Source organism: Pholcus phalangioides, unplaced genomic scaffold (assembly GCF_987345545.1).
Source record: "Pholcus phalangioides strain wild (caught in Gottingen) unplaced genomic scaffold, Ppha-v1.0 ptg000028l_1, whole genome shotgun sequence".
Lineage (NCBI taxonomy): Eukaryota > Metazoa > Arthropoda > Arachnida > Araneae > Pholcidae > Pholcus > Pholcus phalangioides.
Window position 1 is genome coordinate 11,679,600 of NW_028301618.1, and position 17,922 is coordinate 11,697,521.

The 17,922-nt window shown below is 41.2% G+C and overlaps 1 protein-coding gene across 1 annotated transcript in view; it reads left to right on the forward strand.

Moving 5' to 3' along the window:
* The first annotated feature begins 2,651 nt into the window (after positions 1-2,651).
* LOC149067967 (uncharacterized) overlaps positions 2,652-17,922 on the forward strand; it is a 60,055-nt gene continuing 44,784 nt past the window's right edge. The window contains exons 1-2 of the mRNA XM_089251997.1: positions 2,652-2,776; positions 8,249-8,351. Coding sequence (XP_089108123.1) covers positions 8,249-8,351 — 103 coding nt within the window. The 5' untranslated portion in view covers positions 2,652-2,776. The remainder of the gene's footprint in view (positions 2,777-8,248; positions 8,352-17,922) is intronic.

Genomic DNA, 17,922 nt, shown 5'->3' on the forward strand with positions numbered 1-17,922 from the left:
GGGAGCACTGCTGTTGTGTGTGTATATTATACATATATATACCTCTCGGCATGGACCTCCCCCCCCCCCCACAAAGGAAGGGCTGACGGGGCCACAACGATTCTTATCACTTTTTGATTTTTCACACTATAAATTAATCACAGAGGGGCCCCTGAAAAGCTGGTTTGGGGGCTCGAAATCTAAATTCCAGCCTAAGGGCTCTGCTGTAGGATGTAGGAGCCTCTTGGTACATGCACATAACATGGTCCCGATGGGTCAAATGGGTCCCGATATGTGAATATCGACCCAATATCGATATATGATATATGATATCATATCGATATATGAATATATGAATATGAATGTACGATATATGAATGTGAATATCGATATATGAATCGAACCCACTTCCGTAACAATTTCCGTCACTCAAAAATTTCACCCACTTCCGTCACTCGGTTGCTTAGCAACAGGCCCTTTTCGAGTTTGTTTGTGATTTTATATTATAGAAAATAGATATAATTATTATTATATAATATATATAATTATTATTATGATCGTTATATTATAGTATTGTTAAATTATATCATTGTAATATTACCGTGTGAGCAAATGAGACGTAATGACAAAATAATAGCGAAATCGTTAATAGACGCTGGGTTTGGCGATAAGTTGCCAAACATAGCAGCAGGAGGTACACTTCACAACGTCACAGATGCTTGACTCTGATTGGCTGCAACGAGGATCATCAGAATTTCTAAGCGTTAGTCTTACGTATGGAGAGCGACATCATCTCCGTGTAAGAGACCGTTCAAGTATTTCGTCATCAGATTTTTAGCTATTTTTGACCCCCTTTCCCTGCCCTGTCAGCGAAATTTTGTCAGCTGTCTCCCCCAACGCATATTATAATGCGCATCCCTAATGGGATCAGAGACGTACGTAGGAAGGGTATACTAAATGATCAAAGTTTATTTTTTATGCAAAAAAAATATTTAAAAACAATTAGGTAGAAAATACCTTTTATGCTAATTATGATAAATTTCTGTTAATTTCAATGCTATTTGAAGGGTAAGAACACGAAATTTCTCTAATAAATTCATTGCGACTCACCTTCTAAGCCATATATGATAAACCCATGGTGCCATCTCAAATTAATATAGCAAAAATGAATTAAGCGGCACATTTACAGATCGCTTAAGTGACCAGCGCCAACACTTAAGCTGTCCGTGGCACATTTAGAGATCCTATAAGTAACATGTGGGGCAGTTTTAGAGCACTTAAGAGGCCCGCATGCCTGTTCTACAGCACTCAAGTTATTCGTGGCACATTCCCAGATTACTTAAGTGGTCCGCGGCATAATTACGTATCATTTGAGTAACGCGCGGCACAGTTCCAGAGTACTTGAGCGGCTGCGACAGATTTCCAAATCATTTGAAGGATCCGCGGAACATTAACGGCCGTATTCACCAACACAGTTTCAACTGCAATCGCAGGTTAAACGATCAGCGATCGACAAGGATTGGTTAAAATCCTTAATTTAACCAATCCGTTTCGATCTTCAATCCTTTCATTTGCGATTGCAGTTGAAACTGTGTTGGTGAATACGGCCGTTAGAGATCACTAAAGTGGCTCTTTAGAGGACTTTTCAATAGGGAGAATGTTAGTTCAGGTGCACACAGATTAGGGATAAGTATTTTTCGTTCTTGGCACACCCAGTGAACATGCCATTAAGAATATTTCATATAAGAAAGACTGGATGTTGTGAAGATATTTATTATTTGAAATGTTAATTTTTTTTTTTTAAAGGAAGGAGTAACTCGTCTCTGCCTTTACCGGGAGTCGAACCCGGGTCTCTCGATTGCCGGATGAGTGCTCTGACCACTAATCTACAGAGGAGATAGAGATTTTCCTTCGCTAGAGCGTATATATGTGCTATCATCTCAAATAATAAATATCTTCACAACATCCAGTCTTCCGTATATCTTGTATTAACAAGTGGAGAGCGACATTCATGTCATATATATAGCCACCTGGTGGCTCGTCGTCCATGAGCTATTGGCTGATCGGTTCACCGTTCATTTCACGGTTCCGTTAGGCACATATATACGCTCTAGCGAAGGAAAATCTCTGTCTCCTCTGTAGCTTAGTGGTCAGAGCACTCGTCCGGCAATCGAGGGACCCGGGTTCGACTCCCCGTAGAGGCAGAGATGAGTTTTTCCTTCCTTAAAAAAAATTAACATCTCAAATAATAAATATCTTCACAACATCCAGTCTTTCGTATATCTTGTATTAACAAGTGGAGAGCGACATTCATGTTAAATATTTCATATACAATATTTGTAAAGGGTGGTTTGTCGACGTAAGCGACCTTCTAACCCCCATTGTCATCAAACGTCGGAAAACTCTAAACTTCCCCTATCGATGATGACGTAATACATGAATGATCCCTAAGTATCATACTGATCTGGTGAGTGTGGGCAATTGTGAGTTTGGCCTGAGTTAGGATAACGCGAGTTTTCTTTTTTTCCTGAATTCTTTATCGAATCAGCACACTGTTGAAAACCTTCGTAAGAAAATATGGTCAGCGTATTCATAAAAGATAAAAACAAATTTCGTGTCCTGCATTTTTGTCTTCTTAATGAAATTCGACCACGCAGGGTGAACAACCTCGGTTCCAACCAGTCAGTGTAATCCGTTCGATTTAATCTCGATTCAAAGTTTCTCGAGAGTTTTGTCACTTTTCGTTCTTGGCGCTAGCGAAAATTCTTTGGTGATTAAGATTCAGCGAAATTTTACGGTGAGTTTCCATGTTCTACATCTATGTTGAATCATGTTGACATGTATTTATACATCACTTCTTTATTATAGTGTGATAATTAATATTTGCCCCCCCCCACCATCCCTCGAAATCAAGTAGATGAACACGTGGAATCGGTTTCATTTTCCATGTAGATCCAACATGCGAATAGAAAGTGCACGTGGCCCTCCCCCGAAAGGAGCCATTTTCTCCCCCTTTGGACCCGGGTAATACCTTCATGTTTGTAAGAAATTTCCGCCTGAGGGCCCCCTCCACAGAAAATATTGCTGTAGGGGCCCTGGTCGAAGTTCTGGGGGGGGGATAGGAAGAGTTGTAACTATTAATAATGTAAAGTGATTTTTTATGGGCACAGGGTGGGTTATCAGGGTCCCCCAATCAATAAGGTTCCGAAATATTCTAAATGCTTCGTTCTATGTTAATTTTATGCGTTGGTCAGGCCTATAATTGGGCTGGGGCAACCGGGGCACTGCCCCCACAGAAATGCACATTTTTGCATAATAATTTCAAGGATCCCTGAGAAAAAGGTCTGCCTCAGGTCCCCCGAGAAGGCTCTCTATGGACCTGTCGTAAATGGGGCCCTGGGACCCCTAGAACTGCAGGGTGGTTGTAATCACCGGAAAATAAACTTAATTTTGTTAATGAGGTGTAGTCAATGATATTGTGTGTTTGTAATGGTTTGTTGAATGTATTGCGATGAGTGTAATATGTTTATTATAGCGAGGAGCCCCTCACGGTTCTTGGATGGGGCCACCCACTGCAGCATTTTTCATGGCCACCTTTAAGTAAATTTATAGCTTGAGAAAAGTAACACTGGTGTTTCCATGCTTCCCGCATCGAGTTTGTCATCACTTCAGTCTTCTTGATATGGGAGGGGGGGGGGCCTCCCATGGATGGCAAGGGCAGGGCTAACAGGGCCCGGGACAATTACCCGCATTGTTTTTGTTTTTTCATGCTGTAAATTCACTATAAAAGGGTTCGGGGGCCTCTGCCCAAGATCCCAGCCTGGGGGGGGGGCATGCTACATTAATATTTATGCATGGGGGGGGGGGAGGGTTCCAGCAGGAGCGTCTTACCAGGCTCTAGTTATACCCCCCTGTGATTGACCTTGTACATTTTTTAATTTATTCCATAGCTTGGAGAAATGTATGGGCCCATAAAAAAAAAAAGTTCGCCGTGGCCCTCCCCCCACCACAAGGGTGGGGTTGACAGTTCTTCAACGTGGGGACTTGAGACGATCATTATCATTTGTTTTGCTTTTCAAGCTTTGAATTTATAAGGCGAGACCCACGTGAAAAGTTTGGCCTGGAAGACATCCCAGCCTAGGGGCGGGCCAGGATGTCGGGGGGGGGGGCATGGGCAGCGCCGTCCTAACTCATGGCCCACGCGTTGACTCGAAGTGCCGAAGGGCTTCCCCACGTGATAATTAGATATCGTCTAGATAAGCGGTTCTCAACCGGTGCTCCGCGCGGAGTTCTCGGGACTCCATGTGCATTTCCCAGGGGCTCCTCCGCGACTCGGGTAAAATAGATCAGTAAATAAAAAAAGGCCTACAGGGCTCCGCCATAAAAATTATATACAGGAAAAGGGCTTCGCGAGTCAAAAAATGTTGAGAACCGCTGGTCTAGATTTTCGAAACAAAGCGTGCATGTATAGTGAGGTAATGTTGGGCCACAGAAAGACTGATTTGCCCGAGGGCCCTCCATGATGCCCTTTAGATGGCACTGGTCATGGGTCCCGCTCAAAAGCATGGTCGCGGGAAGGGCATGTGTTGGTATTTTTTTTTATTAATGAGCATTTCAATATTGTTGATATTTGTGTACCAGCACTTGATTTTTGTAAAAGTCTCGCTCAGTTTCGTTTTTGATAGGGGCCCTCAAGAGGCTCCTGTGAACGATAGGGGGGGGGGAAAAGGAGGGGATGTCTGGCGATCCCTCGTTTTTCAGCGGGATCAGGGCTTTATTTTGCTACTCTAGTTGGATTAGAGTACAAGAATCTGGGCTCAGTTTCATGTAAGGGCGATGTGATAGCTTCGAGATTCATTCATGCCCCCCCCCCCCCATATATCCTGTAGCATTGCGTAGGCCGACCTCTTTGGTCGACTGTCCCCTCTTCCCATCCTGCATTAAGGCCTCTGGGCTGGTATCTTTGACGGGCCCAGGCTAGATTTTTCGCATTATTTACAGTGCGAAAATGAAAAAAAAATTGTGTCGGGCTTCCGGGCTGGAGCCCTAGCAGCCCAACCCGTGTAGTAGTACTGCTTCATCTATAGCACCGGGCTGTACCTACTGTTGTTTCCCTCCTATGTAGAGGCCAGTGTCGTCTTAACGCATGGGCCCATCCGGGTGCCTGAAGAGAAGAGGGGCCCCAGAAAAATAAAAAGTGATTGAATTTTGAGAATTTTTCAGGTAGGGCCTCAGAAAAATCACTTGGCCCTGGGGCCCCATGATGCTTTTAAGACGGCACTGGTAGAGGCCACGTGTTTATTCATTTTTCCCATGAAAAGCTTTCACAGCTCTCTGTGGGGCCCCTTAACGACCTGTGATGGCTTAATTTTTTCACTAGATTTTCAACCGTTACCCCCTCCCCATTAGAACATAGGACCACAGTTATACTGACCTAAACAAGGGACATGAGGCCCCCAGGGTCGAGGGATGCCCTGAGCCTTCCCCAAGTTCCACGCAATTGATGTAAATAGCCATGCAAGGTTATCAGAGGAGGCCTTGCATTAAGAAAAGAGTCCCTGGGTCGTGTAGGAGGGGGTCACATCAAAATAATCAATTCCTTTTGAACTTTTTTTAACGCCAGCACCTTTGATTCCCCGCATCAGAGGAAGAGCACCCGTAGCTATTTCAGCATATGCTCCGACGTAAATGCTTTCTCTCCAGGATCTTCTCGTGTGAATCCGTCTTGAAATGACCAATTTGAGGTGGACTTCTTTTACAGTCGTGAGCACCGTCTATTGCCAGCGTCAGGGAAAGAGCACCTTTACCCAATGCAGACATACGTTGTTACCCTAGTGCTTTCACACTCGAGGATTTCTTGGTCTGGACCACTATTGAAATGACCGATTTTTGGTGATCTTTTCGGTCAGTAACGAGCACTGTTTCCAGCATCAGGGGAGCACCCATAGCAATTCCAACATACACTACGACTCGAATGTTTTCACTCGAGGATCTCTTTGGCTGAACTCGTATCGAAACGCCACATTTATTGTGGACTTAATTTTATTTGATTCGCGAGCACCATCTGTTTTGCAGAGGATCTAATGTATATATGAATTGACATCATCGTGCACCCCCCCCCCCCAGTCTATCTCCGCCTATGATCAGAAGAGCACCCATGGCAATTCCGAAAAATGATGAGACTCTGATGCTTTCAGTCGGACAAGCACTGGTTTTGAACCGATATTGAGAGGACTAATTCGTGGTGATTTCATTTTTACGTCACGAGCACCATTTAATCCCAGCGTCAAGAGAGGAGCACCCCCATTACCTATTCTGACATATCATTCGACGCAAGTGCTTTCTCTCTTCGTCTCTAAAACCATATTGAAGTGACCGATTTGTTGTGAATTAATTTTTTTCAGACGCGAGCACTGTGTTTTGCAATTTCGGGGAAGGAGCACTCATAGCAATTGCAACATACGCTCCAACAATTGTTTCCTCTTGATGTGGAAACCATGACCAATTAGTGATTTTTTTTTCCCGGTCGGTCGCGGGCACCCAGAGTCGAATCCCGTTATAGCGAAAATCTCGTTTCAACAAACACTTCTAGTCTCCCAGATAAGTTTACATAGGAATAATGCAAAAACCTAGAATTCTTTTCTAACGAAATGTCGTTAGAATAAAGTGATTTCTCCGGTCTCTTGGTGTTCGTTGTAACGGGATTCGACTATTACCAGGGTGGTTTGGAGACGAGCACCTTACGTGTTTCCGATATTACGTGGTTCCGATGCAAATGTTTCTTGTCTATATAAAAAACCAATGTTGAAAGCAGGACCGTAACTAGAATTTTCGCCGCCCGGGGCTGCCCTCACTATAAAATTCAGCTGTTTTATACAACGGTGTTTTTTGTTCCCACATTAAATTTCCACCCCCCCCCCCAAATTTTGCCGCCCGTGACAGTTGCCCTATCTAGTTCCGGCTCTGTTAAAACGACCGATTAGTGCTGAAATTTTTTTCAGTCCCGAGCACCATCTGGTCCCAGCCAGAGGGGCATTTATGGTTTTGCCGCCCTTCTAGTCGAATTTTCTTAAGACTTCGCCACCCTGGGCTATAACCCTTTTGCCTCCCCCTTTTCCTGCAAGTACACCTGTGTCTCTTAAGTCACTCTTCTGAACATTCCCATGTTCACAAATTCTCTTGATCACTCCCATGCCCACACTTGCTAAGTGTCACTACTTCAGTCATTCATTCACATGCTTGCACACTGTCACTCGCGTGCTTGCACACTCTTTTGGTCTCTCACTCAGTGCCGTCTCAACGCATGGGCCCACTCGGGCTTCAAGAGAAGAGGGGCCTCAGAAATAATTAGTTGAATTTTTCGAGAATTTGTCAGGTAGGGCCTCTGAGAAATCACCTGGCCCGCGGGTCCACGTTGCTCTTAAGACTGCCCTGCTCTCACTGACATAGTTCCTTGTTTTACAGGTCGCTCTTTTGATCATTCACACATGTTCTGTCATTGTACGCTAAGGACCGTTTCAAGAGCATCATGGGCCCCCGGGCCAAGTGGTTTTTCCAAGTCCCTACGAGACAAATTTTCGATAATTTCAACCGGTTCTAATTTCTGCGAGGCCTTCGGGCCCATGCGTTAAGACGGCACTGTGTACTCTCTCTTGGTCACTCACTGACCTGGTCTCACTCTGTAGATCACTGTTTTAGTCACTCACGTGCTTTCATACTCTGTCATTCTTTTGGTCATTCACATGCTTGCTCACTCTCACTCTTCCAGACTTCCTAGGTCACTCTTTTGATCACTCACTGACCTAGTCCCTTAATGTCTCGACAGAGGCGGATTTATGTAGTCATACAAATATTGCCGCCCTTCTCCCATTCTACTGATTTTTTGGCGACTCATTCCTAAAATTAGCCGCCCCGGAATATAGCCCGCTAAGCACCCCTGCAAATACGCCGTTGATCACAGCTTTAGTATAAGAGCACCCATGCGTGATTCCGACTTGAGCTGCTATTTGGTTTCGCTCAAGAACTAATACGATGGCGAAATCGTTGGTTTTGTTGTCCGTCAACCAAGGATAAACATCGTGAATCGCGCCAAAAAAGTCGCCAAGAAAAATGTTAATGGGGGATAGATAATAAATTCTGGACTCTTAGAGTGGAATTGCATTTCATATGTATACAGTATTTCAGTTTTGATTAGATAGAATGGGGGGGGGGGGGGGGAAAGGGTTGCATATAGAACTGTTACATGTTGTAATTGTCTATTTTCTTGCAGATGGATGATAGAGGTGTTGTAAACATCTCAGATGATGATGATGATGACGATGGAAACTCGTCTGCTGCTGAGTTTCCGGAATTCAGTGAATTACTGGCAAATCGTAAGTACAGTTTATCGGTTATGTTCCGTATTTCTCTTACTATACCCTCCGTAATAAACGCTTTAATTAGCGCATGTATGTCTTCATGTCGATCTTCATTATCCACGGCTATTAGCTATCGGGGCTGCCTTTACCGGACGTGGGGCCACAGACAATACCTTCTAAAGCAGGCTCTAGAAGGTATTGCCACAGACGTCTTGATAATTTCGGGGGGCCCCCCTTATTATCCCCGAGTTTTAATGTTCTGTGGGAGAATCAAAAAATGAAAAGCATGAAAATTCGGAATAAATGAAAAATGCTTTTAGCGTTGATGAAAATCCAAAATAAGGCAAGGAAATAATATTCCAGAACATTAAGAAATGATGAGAAGTTCAGAATTATTTCTTTCTAGATCAGAGGTCTTCAACCTTTTTCTAGTCGCGAACACTGCCTGTATCCATCATCAAAAAGAGAAGAGCACCCTTTTTCGGCAAACGAATGAATGAAATGACTATTTCAATTCTAGAACGAAATTTGTACAAGGATTTTAATTGGAACGTTGATCAAGTGCTTAAGTGCGTAATTTCATCTGAATTTTTTTTCTTTCAATGTTTGAGCTGAAAGTTGAAATTCGTTGCAATCTGACGAGATGTGTTCAAAAAACAAATTCAATGAGATTCATTAAGAATTACATGTAAAAGAAAATAATAAATTGCAGTGATTTTTGTCCTGTTGATGCTTTGCTGGTTTTTGGTCAAGAAAGGAGTGGGAATCCTGCGTTTGAAATTGCAAACAATTGCAAACATTAACTGACTCGTATAATCACCTGCTTGATTTCTAAAGGAAGTACATGTGAAAGAATACCAAAATAATCTGATGTCACGGGGCCCCTAAAATCTCCAAGAACCCTGGTTAAAAACCTCTTCTCTAAATAATCAATAAACAATTAATAGTCGTAGCACATTATTTGAATATAGAGTTTGTGTGTTTCGATGCATAATTTCGGGCAAATTTATTGAAGAGTGTGATTTCAGAAACAAAATTGCGAATTTTAACAATGGTCGAAATATTTCTAAAATTTTATTTCGATTTCTTATTCGATATGAAATTGTAAGAAAATATCGTGAAAATTACGCCATTAGAAAAATTTCTTCTAATTAAATGGAATCCCTCTCCAAAACAAGTTATTCAGTTATTATTGTTCTATTACATTATACACACACCTCTAGCGACGGTTCAGTTGGCTATCAAAACCTCCCTGTTGGTGGTGGAGGTAATGGAATTTCAGTGTTATAGTGTTGTTTTGTAGGCCAGATCAATGTACAAATACCAAAGTAATTTTTGTCACATCGGTGATCGTCGTACCACGTATAGCGAAAACCCTCGTTTGGGGGGGGAGGGGGGGGAGAGAGGCGTGTCCCTGTAAAAGAGTGATCGTGTTGAGGGGTTTGAAATGTGTATTTTTTTTACAGAAGGGAATTTTATTATTTGGTCGCAAAAGAAGTGTTTTTACTGTATTGATCGCCTTTGTAACGACTTTTGACCCCGCAAGTTCTTGTGGTTTTACCTTATGAGTTTTATTTTATTTACTAGCCATAAATACCCGGCGCACAAACCATTATAAAGGCATATACATGTCTGAAATGTATTGCTAGGGAGGCACGGTAACCAAAGTAAACATTCCGAAAGTGATTGTTGAAGCCGAGAAACCATTGTTGCCCGATAGTTTTTTTGCCCATTTCGGGCATTTGCCCATCTCTGACAAACTTTTAAAGTAGCCTATCGTTCAAGTCGCGTCCCATTTGGTATATATGCGAAATTTGGCGACGATAGATCTGAAATTCTAGATGATAGTACCATACATGTTCAACTGCGGGCCACAGATGACTCGGTGCCGTGACCGCCAACCTGATTTTTGAAAAAATGAAAGCGGCGCATTTCTAGATCACTTAAGTGACTCGCGGTGCAGTTACACATCGCTTAAGAGGCCCGACGTTAATGACCCGCGACGCGAATTAGAGTTCACTTAAATACGGGGCCGCAACAAAAAAGGTTTAGAGGAAGGTGGTACCGAATTCATCTTTCAATTGCGCCTTCCAGTATTAGACGAGGGCCCCAAAATGAGTGCTTGCCCCGGCTGACGTGTGGGGGCGAAATCGTGTATCACTTAATTGAGTGTTTCGAAATAGATCGATCAAAAATCGATGTTTCTAAATCAGTGAGAGTGGCCCGCACTTCCCACAGGTTGGAATACTTTGGTTTAAATCATACATGTTCAAACCATGGCCCCGCAGGCCAAATGAGGCACTCGGAGTCGTCTGATGTGGCTCGCGATCTCAACCCTAATTTTGTGAAAATGAAGTGGCACATACACAGATCTGGCGGTGCAGTGCCACAGGCCACTTAAGTGATGTGGAACATTTGCGGTGCAGTTCCAGACAGTGGCGTCGGAGCCGGGGTGCTGCGGGTGCTCCATCACCCACGGTAATTGTGACTAATTAACGGTTGGTCTAAGCGCCCGCCGAATTGATTCGGAAATCGAAATTCCCAACATACTCAAGACACCCACGGATTCGAAACACTTCTGACGTCACTGGTACTAGAGCGGCCCGCGGTACATTTACAGATCACTAAAATGCTGATCAGCGGCGCTGTCCCAAATCACATAATCAAGTGGCCCGCGACCTGTTTTCAAACCGATGAAAAGACCCGTGCTCTCCAAAAAGTTGACCTTGGTTTAAATCCCGTTTCCATATTCTTTCGATGAGTGACCAGATTTCAATAAAATGAAACCGGTACGGTTTGGTAAATATCCTTACTTTTAGGGCAGGTGCTGATTGGGCAGCGTACAGCGTGCAAGACTCAGCGCGCTCGACTGAACACGGCGCCGCACGCTCCACTACCTTCCGCTGAAGACGCTGTTGTTGAGTGCCGCAGCTTCTTGCGGACCACTTGTGAAAAGTCAAAACAAATGAAAGTATTGATCGCAATTTTAAATTAAATAATTCTAAAACTGCTGAAAATGCATATTTAATGAAAAATAACTAGATTAATGGAACACCAGAATTAGTGAAATTAATAATTAAATTTCAGATTTAATGAAAAATATTTCCTCCATCGATCGAAGGAATATCATAACGAATATTCGGAATTAAAGCCAAATTCAGAAATTTGACGAAAATTATTTCGTAGCTAATTTAAGAAATAAAAATGGATTTTTTTTCTCTAAAAATTAATGAACATGCAGAATTAATGACCATTCAAAATTTTTAAACAATCACACAATTAGTGAAAACTCGGTGTATCAATGAAAATTTCGAAATTAATGAATCCCATAATGAATTCCAAGATTAAAATAATTCCATAATGAATTCCGAGATTAAAATAATTCCATAATGAATTCCGAGATTAAAATAACCCCATAATGAATGAAAATTTAGAGCTAATGAGAGAATATTTAATAAAAATTCAGAAATAAATAAAATGATTCCGTTAAAGAAATAATTTATAATGTCGTGTTTATGTAAAAATCTATAGTAAACAATATTTCATACGAGAATTCCATTAAAATGACTATTTAAAAAAAAAAAACCCTAGCGGATAAAGAAGAATCGTGCACGTGTGGGGGGGGGGGGGACGCGAAAATCTGCGGCTCAACAGCAGTACGCGCGATTGGCGTAGTGTCGACACTGTGCTAATTGCGTGTATCTATCTGAATCGTTTTATTTCTTTCTGAATTTTTAAAAAATATTATTGTTCTTTCATTAAATTTTACTTTTCATTAGCCCTAAATTCGAAATTCATTATAGAATTCATTAATTTCGGAATTTTCATTGATACACCGTTTTGATTGCTTCAAAATTCTGAATTTTCATTGATTTCTATCCAACCATCCGTTTTCGTCAATTTTTAGACCAAAAAAAAACCTTTATTGAATTTTCTTTAAATTTTATCCATCCTAAATTTGCGTTGATTTTTATCCATTTTCATTAATTTATGTACTTTTAGTTGTTTACTAAAGGAAAATTATTCCGTAACTTCTGAGTTTTCATTATGATATTTCATCAATCAATTAATAATTTATCAGAAAAATCTGAATTCGAAAGTTTTATTGATTCACTAATTTCGAATTGTCAATTCCGATTTTTTATTTTTTTGTGTTCACGTTTTCTATGCGGTATTTTAATAGATACTTTTCAGCATTCCCGTACCTTATATTTTAATTAATGTTATGTCTTTATTTTGATGCCAACTTTTTTTTAATGACCAATATTAACATATCCAGGCTCCGGGAGCCTCTCAAATGCCAAAGTCCCGAGTCCCGGGCGCGTAACAATCCCTACTTAGTAACACAGGAAGCATTAGCACGCCAGTGATTGGTTACTCCGAGCAAAAAAGCTAGCAAGACGTCACAAGATTTTCAGCCATTTTTGACCCCCCTTGTCAGCAAAAGTCAGCATATCCGAAACCCACCCGATGCTGACGTAATACTTGCATGACTCCTACAACTGAGTGAGACGGGCAGCATATTTCGCAAATGCACCGCGATTACACGTTTTTTTCCCACACAGCCAATCACGTTGTTTTAACCTCTACGATAATTTGCGTAACTCTACGATATCTACATTTTCGTATCTGATCGCGGAACAATGGTGCAAACAAGGTAGACATTTCCACTGATGTACCGCGAGGTATTTCAAATGTGCAATCGCGCTATTTTCAATGCTATATAAACGATTTTATTTTTTAAACCAACAAATTTATGCATTGAATGCAAACAGTTAAAGGAGGATAACGACTTCAAATTTCAGAAAGTGATAGAAAGTCCTTGTAAATTTCAGTTAAAAATTTCTCCAATTTATCAATGCATTTTTCGATAGCAAATCGACTAAAAATAAACGAAAATTATTGTATTAAAAATATATGTATTCAACGTTAATTAGTCGTAAACGGCTATAAAATATTTAAAAATCGGAACTTGGGAAAAGAAGACACTAAAAGACAACGTTTTTTGTAACATCGGCCTTAATTTCTTCTGCATGCTTTTGTATAATATTCAACTGTTACAGTATTTGTGTGTATTTTAAGAGTCCGAAAAATATAATGTAAGATGTATTGCATCAGCAAAAAGAATTAAAATGTTTAAATCATTTTCTGACGAGTTACAAAAAAATAGATGACTTTCGCGAACTGTTCTCTCTCTGGATTCGAGCCTTGGTCTTCAGGTTCGCAATCCGATACACTATCACATACACTAACTTGGCTGACAGAAAGGTCTTAAAACTGTTTATCACCAAAAGCATATACTTTTAGTGAAATTTTTTTTTCAAAATTTATCTTTCATCACTCGCTACCATTATAACCAAGGAATTTTAATCCTTCCCTTACGCGAATTAAAATTATGTTTGTTTGGCATAACAGCGTGTTAATCTTTCAGTATACATTCCAGTAATGGTCATAACGAAGCCACCTTGTGACCCAAAGCACAACAGATCGTACGATATTAAGGTAGTGGGAATTATCGTAAACCAAGAAGAGACGTGATTAGCTGAAATCGTGTAGCCGGACAAGGTGTGGCCACGCAATATTCCCTTAGATAAGGTAAATAAGGTGGGAGAAATAAATATTTCTTACGAAGGTTTTTTAACAACTGGCTGTTGCGAAGATATATTTTGGAAAGAGAAAATTCAACTGCCCCTGCGGGGAATCGAACCCACGTCCTTTCACTTCCCGGGTGAACGCACTTGACTACAGAGGCACCGGATCTCTCAATCTTTCCTTGGAGCTTCCTTGGTACACTGAAAGGGACCGTACATGGACGGCCGGACAAGACTCTGGCCAAGCTCACAACTGCTGACGCTGCCACCAGATGGCGACTTATACAATGATTGACGTCACTCTCCCGCAGGAGCAGTTGAATTTTTTCTTTCCAAAATATATCTTCGCAACAGCCAGTTGTTAATAAACCTTCGTATGGTAGCAGAGAGACGTCATCCTTGTATAAATATTTCTTCTTAATAAATATTCCTTGAGATTGCTGTTATGACGCGTGCGCCCTCTCCGGCTGTACAGTCGTCTCACGCATTCACGTTTCTGTCCGATATTCTCATGCACCTGTATAATTTTTCCGCTTGTGGTTGTCGTATCCAAAGCGCTTGCAGAGAGCGTTGGTTGTATCTAAAACTTTAAATAGCAGAACTGGGGGTAAACAATCCCACTTTCCTTATATAACGCCCGTTCCCCGCTTGTCGTTAGATAAGGAACTATCGTAAGGAACGTGCTAAGCAGAGTTGCCAGGTCCTTAAAAAAATTCCAGCCAAAATCGTCTTCAAAAGTAGCCCAAAATATTTGAGCTTGTGCTGCCATCTATGAAGCAACAAGCGAGCTACAGTTTGACGATATTCTAGTCTGCAAAGGTGTGGCTTATAGCTCTCTTTTCTTGTTATAGTCACTTACTTCCCCCCCCCCCCACCTTTTCGTAAAAAATATGTTTGTTTTTTTTTACCGAATGAATTGATTTTGAAAATTTGCGAAAGTCAGGGCTACAAATTCTCTCTCCTAGAAAAACGGCCCGGAGATGGCCTGGAGTCACGGCCGTCTTAAAAGCATCATGGGCACTCGGGCAAATTGATGCTGCTCAGCCCTCTATCCAGACTACAAATGCCTACTTACCAATTCACATGCTTAATCTCGCAAATCTTAACTATATCTTATTTTTTATCCCTCCCCGCCGCTCTTCATTGAAGGCCTCCGTGACGTGCCCGGGTTGGCCCATGCGTCAAGACGGCACTGTCTCAAATTGTGCATAGGTGCCTACGAAATTTGGCACAATGATTTTAAAAATTTGGTATGGGTTCCAGACCAGATTTTTCACGGTCTAGTAAACAAAAAATTTAAGAACTCTTCTGGGTTCCTGGCAGGGCCATTTTAAGAGCATCATGGGGCCCCGAGAGCCAAGTGATTTTTTTGATTCCCTACATGGAAAATCCCCGAAAAATACCTTCTCTTGAGGCCCCCGGGCCATGCATTAAGACAGAACTGGTTCCCGGGCTTGAACCCTGCCAGCTTCACGTTTGTGGAGGCTACGGTTTTTTTCACAGGCTTCTGTGGTCTAGATACTGTGTTTCCCAACCGTCGGGCCGGAGCAACACCTTCTATAGCAGAAGGCCTCCGCGCGAAGCTCGTGACGTCACTGAAGTCTCCCATTTCCCTTATAGTGTTGGATATACTACTTCCCTTATACTACATTGGATATATTATAACCGATTGGCCGCGGTATCATAAAGGTTGAAAACCACTGATCTAGAGCCTAGGACAGTTTCCCAAGTTTTTGTTTTACGGTCCCTTCAATTATTGGGTGGCAAAGGCATTGTGGTTGAAAGTTCTCGCTTTCCATAGTTGGGTGAGATGCCCCCCCCCCCTCCCATCCCTTCTGCCTTGTCAGGAAGAAAACACAACATGAGGTGGGGACTGAAGTGAAAAAGAAAAACTTCTTTGCTCGCCAGCAAAGAAAAATAAAGAAAAATACGGAGAAATTCGCCATGAACACAATTTTGGAAAAACCGCCCAAAAAACCGCCACCCGCCAAAGCCAAAAATTTCCCGCCGAACCGTTTTCAAACCAGCCCAATTTGGCGGGAAAACCGCCAATCTGGCAACTCTGGTGCTAAGGAAAATTCCTTAAGCGGCACTCTCCCCTTTGCTAGGATCACGTGACGGGTTGCGGAGGAAAAAACCGGTCTTTCGGTTCATTCGTTCTTTTCTACGGTTCAGCTCACTATTCAACCAATCAACGTAAAGCAAAAAGTTTACAACTACTACGTATTAAAAATCAATATTTCGTCAACATTTGTGGCAACGGTTGCTTTATTTACTTTAATTTCCCGCAATGTTTTTCTTTTTTTCCCGTTAGATTGCGCACAAGTTTCCTCGCATTTTTAATAACTTGTAAGAAAATTATTAAAATATCTTATTGGACAAATAAATTTGTTTTAGAGACAATTCAAGTTTTTTTTATATAAATTTTATATAAATTACAATTTTTCTGAAAGATAATTTTAATTTCTCATGACATTACATCATAGAGGTTAATACAGCAAGTATCATGTTCAATCATGGGGGAAAAATATAGATTTTCCAGCTCTATGAATTTAACGCTCATGTTTTAATGTTAAAACGATTCTCACTTAGGAAAATGTATTGAGATTTCTTATTCTTCCATCAGGTCTTGACATGTTGGAACTGTAGCTATTCGCCCCATATACATGTTCGGCAAATATTATTTGATACTATATATTTCGATATTACAAGAACCATGTCATTCACCATATCTCGCAATAAAATTTTAATTTCTTTCCAATCAAATACAAATACAACGCCATAACAGGCAAATTGCCCAACGAAGTGGCTGACTTAAGAACATCATGGATCCCGAGCCATTTTTTGGAGTCCTTACCTACTACTGCCACACCACACATGCACCCCCCCCCCGCGGAACCCCCCAACGAATCGGTACATGCGGGAATGTGCGTGTACGTGTAGTGCAACCTGACGTAAAGTTTGTTTCGGTGTAATGCTTGTTATGTGGAGTGCTGTCATCTGCCCCCAGTTTTTCTAACTATGAGTGAAGTGTTATGGTTGAATGATTTACCGTTGTAGGACTGTTGCTCTCTGTGGCGAGACTTTTTAACGGGGAGATCGGCTCGCATTTGCGCCTTGAAGTTGGGAACCACAGAAAACCAACTTCAGCCGACCACCACTGTGGGGTTCGAACCCGGATCCCCGCATCACGAGTCCGGCACTATAACCACTCGACCACCACAGCGGCAATCGTTTTATTAAATTTTTTATCAACTGCAGTGAATCCCGCTTGTTTTTCAAGAAACACTCATGAGAAACTAAGCAGGGAAACGCTTTGGACAGAAAATTTTGATGAGTCGACAAAAATAAGTCATTCTAAATGGGAAGGTTATTATTCGTTTTGTGATTTCAGCTGCATTTAATCAAAAATAAATTATATGACTCTGGTTCAGATAAATCAAAATCAACACTTCATTCCACTGAGCTGTTTAAATCTTTGCATAGAAAACTGTTTTCTATGCAACTAATTCTCAAATTTATTGTAGTACAAAAATGTAACATTCATAAACATTTTTTCTAATTATAATCACAAAGAAAACACTCATTTTTTTGCTTATGATCATGGATAAATTTATTAGATAAATGTGTGAACAGTATTTCATATACATGTATGATTGCGGCTGTGTATGAATATACATATAGGTGCTGGTTAAATGAGTTGCTTGAGAAACAAAAATTTCTAGTTTTACACTCGTAAGCCATAACTTGTGTCATTGCATTCAACATTTTTACCTGAAATGAAAAGGGTAAATTGTATGATAGTTTTGAGTGTTAAACTTTGTGCACGCCATAAAAAATTCCAAAGATAAAAATGAAAAATATTCGACTTACCTGCGGTATCTATGTTTAATCCATCAGTACATAAGTGCACTTCATGAGCACCGATTTGTCTTCAACAGGCATGTAATGTCTTCATTTTGCGACTCTCGTTTCAGCAAATGGTCAAGAACCTA